At 38.7% G+C, this 13,837-nt stretch overlaps 1 protein-coding gene across 1 annotated transcript in view; it reads left to right on the forward strand.

Annotated features, from left to right (window-relative positions):
• LOC121947805 (neuronal acetylcholine receptor subunit alpha-7-like) overlaps positions 1–13,837 on the forward strand; it is a 49,736-nt gene that overhangs the window by 11,123 nt on the left and 24,776 nt on the right. The window contains exon 3 of the mRNA XM_042492926.1: positions 7,794–7,933. Within this exon, the coding sequence (XP_042348860.1) occupies positions 7,794–7,933 (140 nt within the window). The remainder of the gene's footprint in view (positions 1–7,793; positions 7,934–13,837) is intronic.

The raw sequence follows: 13,837 nt of genomic DNA on the forward strand, positions 1-13,837 counted from the left end.
TTTGCAGTTCATGGATACAAAGCTGGTTTCATCTAAAGTAGGTTGGAAAAACACACGTCAACACGTTTCAATTTTTAATGTGGTTGAAATTCTGCAGCTCCGTCTGTACCTAGAGTACACTCTGTGCACCGAAAGTGTGGTAATCTGAATAACTAAACTGTCCAGCACCAAAAGTAGAAAATCAGTATGTGGCAGCAAAAGCTGATATTGTGGCAGTTTGACACAAATGAAAGAATGTTTTGTAATTTCTGACCTACTACAGACAGCTTTTTCCACAGTTTTCATTCTTTGATGAAAACTGAGATGCAGTTAGTTGAAAGCTCTGGAAAAGGCTAAAAAGTTGGTTGAGCATAAATGGAATTAAGTGTCATTTTCAGCGAACTTTAATGTATAGGCATGCAATACAAAGCTTGAAAGCATCTGGATAATCTCTGAAATTGTTCCTTTTCAATTAGCAGGGGCAATGGTGATATAAAACACCATTGAAAGCAATAGCAATCTTCACAAGTATGAAAAATGGGAAGAAGAGAAGTAGACTGGTGAAGAGTTGCCATGTTTCTGAAATTTGATTACTTCGTCCCTTGCACACACTGTGGAAATGTTTGCTTCTAGCTGATGCTAAGCAAAATTATCCTTTATCTCTGTTTATGGCTGCAGCTGTCCCATCCTGACTCAGTGGTAGACGTTATTGTCAAAATCAATTTTTCAAACCATCCCATGTCCCGATGGTTGTCAATCCGTAATGTGTTTCCTCTAATCCTATACAAAATGGTGGGTGCCATTCCAAAAACACCCACAATGTTATTTCTGTCCTTAGTATTTGAAAGGCTGTAAAACTTTACGTCAGGGGCTGGAGCCTCCCCCAGTTTGGACCAAATCAAAGGCAGGGTGACACATTCTTGGAAGTGTCTTACCACCACAGCGCACAAAGCAAAATGCATTGAGATATACAGAGTAAATTTACATCTCTACGTGTCTCACATTTTTCATTTCCTCTTCGTTCTCTTTTACAATAATTTGCGAGATTGCTCTCACGTCCAATATTCTTCTAATAAATGTTGATGTGGAGGAAACACTCTCAAAAAGAAAATTGGCTTGGTCTCAAAGGAGACCTTGTGAATCTGCAAAATGCATTAATATTTTGTGGGCTTCCGAGAGCTGACATAGAATGTCCCCTTGGGTGCTGATGCCCTCGGGGTCCCTGATGTGCCCAGAAACAGTCTGGCTCTGCTTATTAAAACTAGAACTAATTCCATATTCAGACATCCTGAAGCTCAGGGACGACATCAGTGTGCTGCTGTAGATCAGTGAGGTTAGGTTAACATGCATACATCAGTGTAGACAAGGTGGGACGCACGCAGAATAATATCAAAAAGACATGTTACCTGTTTCTAAGGGACATTTGTGTTAAATTCAGTTGGGCACAGAGGGGTTGAACAAAACATTGTGACCTTGAAATTAAAAGACTGGTCCTGAAATCTAATTGGCTTTGAGATTTTGAATGACACCCTAGATAGCAACACTAAATTCTGAAAGCTAATTTTCTGTTTTAATATGTGCAAGTCCCTTTTTGTACAACATAAAAAAACGGCAGTTACTATGAAGAATGAACTTACTTTTACTTTTTACTTTTTTAGAATAGGCAATTCATTAGGATGCATCAATTGTGAAATTCTGAGCTGACACCAATACTGATGTTTAAAACAATAATTTGGCCAATAGAGGATGTTGATGGGTTTTTTTTTATTGTTGGTATTTATTCACCCTTTTGTGCCGGGGAACCAAAGAAATCTTCACCATAAAAAGATAACAACTGTTTTAAAGTCATTGAGCTCTTCGTTACACTATCATTGAATAAGTACAAATTGAATAGACATTTATCAAACAACCTTCATTGTAAGTTGACATAAAATAAAAAGAAATGCTTCGAAAGCTTTTTTAAAATGTACAGCATGAATCCCTTTCTAATAAATGTTTTATTTTGTTGTGAAAACATCAACAAATTTCTCCTTAAGACATATTTGTTCAAGTTTCTGGTTTAAAAGGTACTTTTTACAAGATTAGCTACATTTAAAAACATCTAAAGAACATAATAATTTACCTTAGCCCAATGCTCACAGTTAATGAGCTCTCCCTCAACTGATGTTAACATGGATTTGGTGTACAAGATTTAGCATATCAGGAAAACATTAGGGTGAGGCTCTTTGAGCATTGATAGTGAGTTTACTTCGTCTTTACGTCCCAAAGGTGTCTTTTGGAAGATCTCTGTCTGAAACACATTTTCTATTGTCCCCAGGATGACAGGATGCTGTTAATCTCATGCACAGCTTTTTTAACATGAAAAAAATTGATGTGACACAATGGAAAAAAACCATTATCCATCAGTGATTGTCGTTTTTTATTTGCTGATAGGCTGATGGCAGTTAACAAGGCAAATATCAGCCAATAGAAAAGTTCAGCTGATAAATCTGTGCATTCCTAGAAATTGACAAATGAATAATTGTGTCTGATTCAGAAATGGAAGATTTGAATTCAGCCAATTCAACAATAATGTACTGTCTGCAAGAATGCAAAAACGTGTTTAAATTCGATTGATACAGTTTGACGTCTGACATTATTCTGTTGGGAAATATTCAAATCCATTTATGGCAACTTTCAGGGAAAAATATTGTAAAAAGAGGAAAGGTGAACATTTTAGTGACTAAAAAAAACAAGCATTCATTTGTCACATAACTGGCTCCTTCACAGTTTTGTGACTATCAGCTGACCAGTAACATTTAATCATATTCATGCGTTTTAGCTGCTCGACCATTAATGCATTTAGACAGCTCCATGTTTTGTGCCTTGGGGATGACTTCATTCTGCTGTTGATTCTATAAGAAGTGTCAGGTTATTTAATTTGTATAGCTGGCCATTTTTGTTAAGAGTTCTCTCTTTTGTGGTTAATTCTAGAGAGACTAAACTAATTGATAAGCAATTTTATGTACAAGCTGCAAAGTGCCGCCTATTGAATTGAATTTTTGGTTTGGATATAAGGGTTCATGTTGCTGATGTTTTCTAGTTTTTTTGTTGACATTTAATGCAATTTATTTATGGCCTAATTATGCTCCCCACCCTTTACAAAAATGTAATGCAGTAGCGTGTACTCAGAGTAGGCCTGCATTTTAACTGACTTACTTTTTACTTATTTAAATGTTTACACAATCAGTTGAGTCAATTTTTAACATTATATGTTCTAACCTCAAATGTAAATGTTGCCTGGAGTTGGTATTGCCATGCAAATATAAAGTGTGGTGACAGCTTGTTCATTTTTTTTTACCCCCAAGGTGTTTCACCACACTTATGGTAACGGTGACCTCGTACGCAGAAAATAGTTAAAGTTAGCTTTCTGGTTGCCCGATGCCAGCGGTGCATCCATGTTCAGAGCTGAAATATAAAAAGACAGCAAAATTAGAGCATATTTACTTATACATTTAAAAAAACACTATTACAATAATTGAATACTACTTTAATTTTGGGTCGTGGATCCAACCACGTTATAGTCCTCGAGGCTTTCATACACCATCATCTGGCTTGCCATAATGTAGGAAGTCTCGATGAGTTTCCCTTTTTCTGTTGATACTGCTGCCTGCAGGTTCATCCAACCCTTTTATGTAGTCACTTATCTCTGTTATTATTCATGCAGCTCACAGATCATCACTTTCTGCCCTCCATCTAAATTTCATGTGTAGTTTTGTAATTGAAGACAAGCTATTTGCTTAAATCCATTTGAAACAAACAATATTTGATGAAAAGATAACATTAGACAAGACTTTTAATAGTCCTCTTGACAATGGACTTTATTTCAGCGGAACACTTCTCCATTATGCTTTTTGAATGAAAGGTCAAGGATGGTGAACAGGAAGATAAAGGATGCCAAACAAACAACAAATCTTCTAGCCACCCTCACCCTCTAACACCCACTTTCATTCCCTCCCTCAGCTGGAGTTTGTTTGATGAGGCCTCTCGCTGGGTTTAGGAAATTGTGTTTTCTTGCCAGCTCCTCATATCAGCTTCATTAGTGAGATGATTTAAAAAAAAAAGAACACCCAACAAACTAATGGATGTATCCCTTCATCCCTGGCGTATGCTGCACACGTTTGTTTGTGAATTAAAGTTGGCACGGCTTTATTGTATTTGATTATTTAATTCCTTCCAAACAGAGTTTTATGAGACAAGGAGCAATGGAGACTGAGCTCTCAATTCTTCTTCACTGACTTTATTAGTTTTGTGATGTTTGTTTGGACCTCAGTTCACAATCCACTGTAATAAAACACAGGGGAGACACAGGAGGGAGGTTGGCAGGATAGCAGCTGTAGATGAGACTGTAGTTAAATTTGAGTGCATGTGTGTATGCAGATTACATTGCGCATAGATAGACAGATTTATGACTTTGTGGTGCTGCATATTGATTTATTGAGATTGCGTTTTTGTCTTTGCTGAAGCCACCAGCCATTAGAGCACTTGCCTGTGTGCCCAAACAAACGTTTTTATAGACAGAGAGTCTGAAAAACAAAAAGTGTCTGCATCCGTGTCTGTGAGTGTGAATGTGTGCAGGAATGTCATGGATCTGTCAATCCAACTTCCACATAAGGCACCGGAAGATGGATAGATGGATGCATGAAAAGAGAGGATGCAGTCTGATGTATTAATCACTCAGTGTGGCTCCATAGAAGCGGCAGAAGGGATTCTGCTGTGTTGAGCAGCTTCTCGGAGCTCCTCAGTCTCTGACCTCAGGCTCAGTCCTGCCATAACTCTCCTCATTACGGCCTTAATGGGCCAATCAACAGCGTGCCGGGCCAAAGGCACACTCCTCTCCTCTTCACGGCTTTACAGGGCTGCAGAGCAAGCTCCCCTCCTTCTCTCTAATCCGTTTTTCATCCACACTACATTTCTCTTCCTGATATTTTGTCCTTTTTATCTCTGCTTTTTCTGTTTTACTTCCTTATACCATTCCCCAGTGTATGTGCACATGAGGGAGTCATTATACTGTGTGCATAGGGATGACCTCTTTAGGACATTTTCTAACAATAACAGGCTGTGCATGTATGACAGAGAGGGTATTTTTGTGCCTGCTGTTGACTATATTTGTATAAATCTATGTCTCCCAGTTTGTTTGCATGAAAAGTGTAACAATATGTGATTGTTATACAACTGTCTGTGAAGTGAAGTGTCTGGTACATATGCATGCCGCTGACCAATTTATGTGTTTCTCTGAATTTCTCTGAATTTGAATTTCAGTTCTTTTATTTAACAAAATTATCTATCTTGTTGCTCCTACAAACCCTTTTGAAATCTTTGGTATAACAAAATACAGACCAGTTATGTTTGACTTTGTGAATAATTTGGAATATGCACACACATCCACACTAACAAAGATTGGTGCTGAGCTGAAAGTGAGCAGATATTAACATTTTCGCTTGCACACTGCTGGGCTCAATTCTCCACCTATTTATAACAACAAGGTGATGACGTTTCGAGCACAACTGCTTTTCATCAGACTAAAATCTAGACTACTGTTGGCTATAGTCTAGATGACTTTAGTCTGATGAAGAGTGGTTGTGCTGGAAATGTCACCACTTTGGTGTAATAAGAAGGTAGACATTGGAGCCCTGCAGTGGGTGAGTAATTTATTTTCATGTTTGACTTGTTGGTAAATATCCAATGCCTGTTTGAAAAATAATTCTTATGAACAGATCTCCATGTGCAATCATGCACTTGTTGAGGTACAACCATAGACTGCATAACAGAAGTGGACAGAATTGGTTTGTGGACTTCTGTTTTAAAGCCCTTACTTCAGCATTTTGGCCACCGTCATCTTGACTGACAGATTTGGTCGCTATAGCTAATTTCTTCCCTCATGACAACTGTACGGGGGTGACTTTTCATAACTCATCCATTTACATTTTATTAAGATTTAAAGTTACACATAATTAAGGGTGGACCGGTTTGACTGACAGGCTGTCTGCCCATAGTATCCTTGGCTTCTGCGTCAGACCCGCCCCTCGCTCCTCCATAGTGCCAGCCTATCACCTCTGGCAACAAAAAAAAAAAGTGATTGACGAAATACTGACCTTGAGACCTCAAAACTGGAGTCGACAGTTTAAATTTATTGAACGGCAGCCAAATCCATTATAATTATTATTATTATTTTTATTATTTTGTCTATAAAAGTGTGATGACAATCTCAAGGTCAAGCCACGCCCTAAAGCAAACCCTGCTTTACCATCGATTTTACTCTAAATGGGATTGTATTTTATAGAATATACATCATGCTGTATTGCAGATGAGTTCAAACTAGCGATTGAGAGCATTAGGAACATGTGTACTCTGACCTCTTTTTGCAACCAGTGGAGTCACCTTCTGCATTGGCTCCACTTTTCAGACCTGGAGCTCTGTCCACTTCTGTCATACAGTCTATGGATATAACATCTGCTCACGGAGAGGTCTACAAAAATGAATGGAGGCCATACTGAATCAAATCAGTGTGTTTGGTTTCATCACACATATCCACTCACTCATAGCTGGAAATTTTGAAAACCACTTGCTCACTGCACCCTAAAATCATTAAAAGATCTCTGTCACATGTGAAAGACAAAAATTGAATTTACCTGCAATGTGAGGACATTGCAGGGAGAACAAACCAATGAACTAATGAGCATGTGAGGGCTGAATATGACACTACTGCAAACAACTTAGTAATATGAATGATTTTTGCAAAAGTGTTTGCCCTGTTTCACTTCTGTCCTTGGTTTGTGAAAAGTGTTATATTGAAACCAGTGACAAGGTCATTAACATTGTTTTTAGATCTTGTTTGTATGTGCATGAAGGTGTCTGTGTGTCTGTCTCCCTTTTTTTTTGGATCAAATGGGCAGTGCAAACTGAGTGTTGAAGGTGAGGTAGAGAAGATCAATAATGGCGGTGAGAGTCGGGCCAACAAACACATCATTTTAATCACCCTGGACCTTAAGACTACACCAACTCACAGTCCTGCCACACTTTGTGCATTACAGATATATATGCCTATGTCAGCACATGTGTATATTTAAAGTATTCATTATTTATCAACACTTTTAGCTCAACATACCTTCCTCCTATACACTGGTCATACCAAAGGCAAGTTTACAGGAAGCACTGTAGCACATCTTGCCGCAATCTGAATAGGCACTGTATATGGCAGCTAGTTTCAAACTCCATCAGGTAAATTATAATCTGGCTGCAAGCTGGTGCCAGCAAAGGAAGGGTAAAAGGTTACAAAAGCCATTAAAGCTACTTTCTGGATTAGAATTCAGCCTCGGTACACAAGAAAATGTTCCAAGGTACAATTTGAAGGGAAAGCCAAAGCCAAAACACTGATAACATTTTTTTTTCAAACCCTGCCCTGGAATATCTTTATTATAGCCTTAGATTTACGGTTTAAAATGCAAATATAAAGACGTCACACACTGTGTCTGTAAATCAAAGAGTGACCTACAGGAAACGTAGCAGCTGGAGGCATGTACCGTCAGCTCTGAAATATGAGGGAACTGCTGATTATATGTGACAAAAAATGTCAAAGATCCACTTATGCTTTATTGAAGTAAGCCTAAGAACCTCCGAGATTATTTTGCACATAAACCCCTGAGATCAAGAATGCACTTTCATCCTCAAATGTTGGTGTTTAGCTTTAACAGTTTTTATTGCAGATGAGGCTTTGTATTCAAGATAATCATCAGACAAATCATGTCTCCTCTTGTTTCTTTTGTTTCTTCCAGGATCCCTGCAGGGAGAACACCAGAGGAGGCTTTACAAGGAGCTGCTGGCCAACTACAACCGGCTGGAGAGACCAGTGGTCAATGACTCAGCTGCCATCCTGGTGGAGCTCGGCCTCACACTGCTGCAGATCATAGATGTGGTGAGGGAAACAGTATTCTTTATTTATGTGTCATAATGTGTAGTTTGGGCAGTGTAGAATGTAAGACGTGTGGCCAGATACAAAGTTTGTTTGGTTGGGCATTGGAGGTGTAAGAAAATATCAATACACAGTATCGTCATTAAGTGTGTTGTGATACTGCATTAGTTGTAAAACTACTATTAGTTTTGATAATATAAATAAATATCTGCCGTCACATATTGATTTTTTAGTTTTGGAGCTAGACCATTAATTAGGAGCACTATTGGACTATATATATACTGTGAAGTTATTGATTGGGCTGCACTCTCAGAGCACAGATCATTTTCTGGGTACAGATGGAGCAGCAGAACGTCAGGCTCACTGAAAGTGAAACTTAACCGTTCATTGTGCTGGATCTAAAAGTTTGCTTGCCTCAGCATCTGTAGCAGATGCTCCTCTCATCCAGTGATCTAATATGATCAGCTCTGATCAGACTGATGGTTAGTTATCCACCGAGCAACTCAACCCCCACAAACTGCTGCAGGGGAAAAAATAGGACCAATGAAGAATTATGCCTGTTCTGCATTCACAGACCTGAAAAAATGTCCAAATTCAGAGAGGAGACAGCGTGAGTTTAAATGACAAATGAAACAGACCCCCCCCCCCAAAAAAAACTATTACTTAAAAAAATCACAACATATTGCCTTGCATATAGCACGGTATGTGGAATTGTGACCCCTGTATTGCAATACGTATCTTTATGCCAGATTTTTGCTGATACACCACTCTGTTGGACAGTGTGAAAAGCGAAAGTGGAATCCACAACTATGCTATTGACCTGCATCAATTACTTCTTAGGTTTTTAGTATCACATTCAGTGAAATTTCACATGGAAGCGACTGTAAAAGAAGCTTAAAGCCCCACAACACAATCACTGCATTGTCAGGGTCAGGATCACAGTTACACTGAACAGTATGATGAAGAAATACAAAGTGAAGAATCCAAGAAAATGTGAGAGAAAATGTGTGAAAAAGAAAGAAACAACAATTGAATATTACACCTGCAAACAGAGAAGTAATATGTGTAGTGTGAAATATAATAATGTGTTTTCTGTGAGTGTGCTTTGGTCTGATGTGTGTATGTTAGAAGCTGTGGGCATCTGTGTAATAAATGACACATCCAGCTGCAGGATTGTGCTTATGGAACAGTGTTAAATGTTAGCGGAAGTAATGCACTTCTCCTGTTTGAATTCTGTTACATAAAGGCCCTCTGGAGTGGGACTCATAAGGATTTGGGTCGCACACACACACACACACACACACACAAACACACTCTCTCAATACTTTCACACATTGTTCTTTAGTGTTCTCGGGTTGGCTGTCTACCTGAAGATCTACTGGCTGCAACTTTACTGTAACTGACACGTAGTTTGTCTTAATTTCTCTTATAACACCAATGTTTTATTGTTTTTAATCTTTATCTATCATGGAAAGCTGGCTGAGCCTAGTTGTTCTTTTGCTGCTCCACTGAAGCAGAGTGGGGTTAGGGCTGCGTTCAGACCTGCAGTAGACATGCCTGAAATAACGCATGGTTAATGCTTGCATCCATTGATGCAGTCGGGGTGCCAACACATGGGGCTCCTGTGAAAATAAAAGAGTTGTCTGGAGAAAAATAAACCCTGAACTTGGCACAGCCTATGTTGCAAGGCACTGAGTTTGCAGTCACATACATGCAAGCACACATTCCTTGTGGATAACTTTGTAGCTGTGAGTATGCTGTGTTTTGGCATCTGATATGTCTTTAAAGCATTAAATAGTTTCACAATGCTAGAACACAGGTGTCCTTGAAGAGTGAAGACTAGTATGGTATGATATAAAACAAGAAGACCTAAGGAATCCAGTGGTACTAGCTGTGTAATTTTAGCTTGTCGGGAGGAAGGTTAAATATCGCCCCAAAAGTTACGCTAAATTTTGGCGATTTGGGTGAAAACCATGTCATACAAACATGTAATTTTCACTTGTTTGAATATTTCTGCATAATGGGATCATACTCAGTCTTGAAATTTTGTAAATTGTATATGACTAGAAAGCTGAGACACTTGATAAATCAGCGAGCCCAGTTTTAGGCTGCATCTCAAATTTATTTTAAAGTTTCCAGTTTTTAGATGATGTGCACATATACTGTTGACCTTCCATCTCCCCTTTAATGTCCCCTTTTCCCCGACAAAAAGACAAATAGATCTATGGTAGAGATGAGTGGAGTGGAGGAGGTTATGTTGCCCAAACAGAATTTCCTGGATGACTCACTGGTACCTTGAGCAACACTCCCCCAGCAACATAAACCCATTGCCTGGTTTTAATACATTGCTTTTGTCTGTCTGAAAAGTTTTGCTCCTCAAGATTAGTTGCTGAAAGAGGCATTAATGTTGCTTATTTATTTTCCCCTCCACATTTTCTCATGTTGTCTAGACTGCAGATAAGTGGTGTCAAACTCTTCCCAAGGGTCGATGTCCTGACGGTGTTTTGTATCTTCCTGAGTTTGACACCCCTGACACATTCCCAATTTCTGAAAATTACCATTCCTTCCTTCCTCCAGCCTGTGACCCAGAAATCAATCCAGGTCGAATATCTTTAATGACTTTTCAAATTGTTAAAATTCTGCGCAGAGTAGCAGGAGGCCTCAAATGACTCTTTGACTCATTAACCACCAGAGAGGACCAAAACCCTGTGAGACACAGAGAGCGGACACTTTGGGGAAGTGTTAGCATGTTGAATTTTAGAGTTTCATACAGCAAGATTTCTGCTCTCATTTGTCAGAAGAGACAGATAGAGACAGTGTTTTTTTCCCTGCAGGGCCTTATACTTTTCACTGAGGGGCAATTTTAGGGTTGTTTGTCCTTGTTCCTGGTAGTTGTTGTTGTTTCATCTGCTCCAGAGGGGGATAGTAGAAGAGCGAAGCCTGCTTTTTTATCCACTGAGCAGTGTGGAAAATATAGTAAGTAGTACAATGACAGAATTTGAATGTTGTTACTAACACTTTGAGCAAGGTAATAAAGCTCAGCCAGCAGTTAAGGTGCTTGTATGGGTGGGGGTAAAATAGCTTTCAGTCCCTCCACGGTTTTGCTGGCTGATTTTGTAATTATTTTGGCCTGAAATTCCTGTTTCCAGGGCAGTATTTCTGCCAAGTTGTGGTGCATGTTGAAATGTTTGTAGGCATATTCTTTGCAATTAAATTGTTGGGGCAAGTAAAAATTGCAAAAAAATCACTTATTGTTAGCATTCAGTGTTTCCTACAGAATTAGAATCTTTTTGTGATGGTAGGGGAGTTTGGGGTCAGAAACAGCTGATCGCTGAGGATCACCAAGCTAACACAGCACAACATCATCTCATTTTTTTTCGTCATCTTTTGCTGCTTGGGCAGATGACCAAAGGAGGGTCGACATCTGACACCAAGCCGGCTCAACTCTGTTGTTAAACCCGTTGGGTAATGTTAGCTGTGTGATGCTAGCAGTGAGCCGTGTCATTGTGTGTGTGAGTGTGTGACACTGTCCAAGGCACAGAGCTCTGGTAGTCTTATGATGAACACAAAGAGAGCAGGGTTGAGCAAATCAATATGCTGCATGCAGCTCTTCAATGAATGAGATTTTTCCCTTTTTAAATCGTCAAATTTGTGGTAAAGTTGCACGTTTGCACAGAACATCCTGGAGGGGCTAAGAACACAGCAAGGATGTTCATTCACCTTTGCCAAAGGATTGAATTTGAGTTAAAAAAAAAAAAAAAGATACCTTTGAATCCACTTAACATCTTTGTGTCATCTCAGCAAATACTGTGTAGGCCTCTTCTCCCCTGAATCCTCCAGACAAGCTATGAATTTACTGCTCATTTTGCTGTGATGATATTTTTAAACATCAACGTAAGAAATATCATAAAATGCTTATTAATTTTATTTAAAACCTTTATTGTGTTGGTACGTAGGATTGATTAAATTATGTAGCAGTAATTGATGTACTGAGACCATGGTGCATATGCACTGTAACTTTACTATTCAGTTGTCATGGGAACGCAGATGTTCATTCAGCTTATTTATTTATTAGCTTTACAGTAAACACAACGTTAACTGACCAGTGCTCACAATTTTCTAGGTCAGCTATGTGTTTTAAGGTGCACTTGTCCATATGAAGACTCAAAGAAAACAGGCTCGTGTTAAAAAAAGCACACGTAGAAACAGATTCATTTTGAAACAAAAAATAAAAGTGAAGAAAGAGGATCGCTGGTGGTCACGCAGAGGGCTTTGCAGTATCAGATGGGAATCCAACTCAGAATTTACTCACCTCCGGCCCGTGCTGTAACATGTACAATTCATGTTCACATTGTCTCCGTGACTTTACCGATATCCTATTCCTTTTTCTTTGTAAATTTTCTGTGAGAAGTAGTGCAAAAAGTATGAGTCATGCTTGTTGACTCTGTAAAGTCATGTTTGATTGTAGGAGATTTGCAAGATTTCCAGTTCTGAGAGGCGGGACCCTGTGTGTTCGTGTATATTGTGCAGTTTTGGCCAATTCTCTGCTCTCACACACAATAAGAGCAAAAGTTGTTAAATGTGTCATTACCTGTTGTTTTATGTGTTTGGTCTATTACATTTTTAGTGTGGGCTGGTCTTAAGATAATTAGTCTGCATATTACTAGAGCTGTGTCCTTAAAGTCAATGAATTGACTTACCAGTGGAGGAGACCCTGAATGAACTCTCATTTTGTCTGCCCAATAGCACATAGGCATTATTAGTTAGGACTTTATATCTGAACTTAAACTTTCTTTGACTGTGTGGAAATCTGATATTTATACATCACAGATGATGAACAAATGCATTAAAATGTGGGTTTTACAGGTATAATATGAGACTAATGTAATCTGATATGGCAGTGTAGTGTGGAGTGGCTGCTCTGCAGGTGCACTGAACTGAATAATACAATTCTCGTATTTGTTGTTAAGGTGTAATGACTGTTTCTCTGTTTTTAGAAATGGAAAAATATTGAACTTAAAGCAATACCCACAAAGACATGACACATGAATATGTCCAAGGCAAATATCTGCAACATAACCCTCTTGATGGGGAAAAAAACTGACAAATATTTTCATTCAGGTAGTCTGTTTCAGTGTGTTTATTGGCATGTATATTGTATAATATATATTGTCTATTACTGTGCATGCTCACTATCCACACCATGCTGCAGGCATTCTGCTGCTCTGACCTTGAATAGGTCAATGAGGTTAATATTTTCAGGTTATGATTCTTATACGACCCCCAATTCTTTTTTTGATCATTTCAACAAATTGCAAGTGCGCGCACACACACAAACACACACGCACACGCACACAGCTGGATAATTCGAAGACACACATTTTCAATTACTACATTCAGCTTTGACCATTTTGCACAATAATTTGGGTCATCTGCTTCCAGAAAATACATTATAAAAGGGTTTGCCATATGTTCCCACATTTTCAACTCCAAGTTCAGGAAAGGAACACAAGAGATATACAGGTAAATGGGTAAACGGATGCAGTGCGTTGAAAAGGAAAACTTCTTAGATCGCTTTTAGCCTTCCTCTCCTTTCTACCACAGAATCAGGGCAGCCACGCCTGTCCTGACTTTTCCACTCTGCACTCAGAGCAGAAAGTCTGGTGCTTGCAGAAATGCAAATTTTACCTTGCAGCTAGAATAATTTTGCAAATGCTATATTTTCACTTTGAAAACATTTCTGAAGTTCATTATATAGATTGAAGACACAGGTTTCAATCTCCATAGTTTCCAAACAATTTATAGGGATGCCAAGCCAACAAGAAGTTTTTAGGGGTTAAAACAAGTTAAAAATCCTCTAATTTAGACCTCAAACAAAAATTAAAAAATAGTTGCTTTTACATTCTG

This window comes from Plectropomus leopardus, chromosome 9, assembly GCF_008729295.1.
Source record: "Plectropomus leopardus isolate mb chromosome 9, YSFRI_Pleo_2.0, whole genome shotgun sequence".
Taxonomy (NCBI): domain Eukaryota; kingdom Metazoa; phylum Chordata; class Actinopteri; order Perciformes; family Serranidae; genus Plectropomus; species Plectropomus leopardus.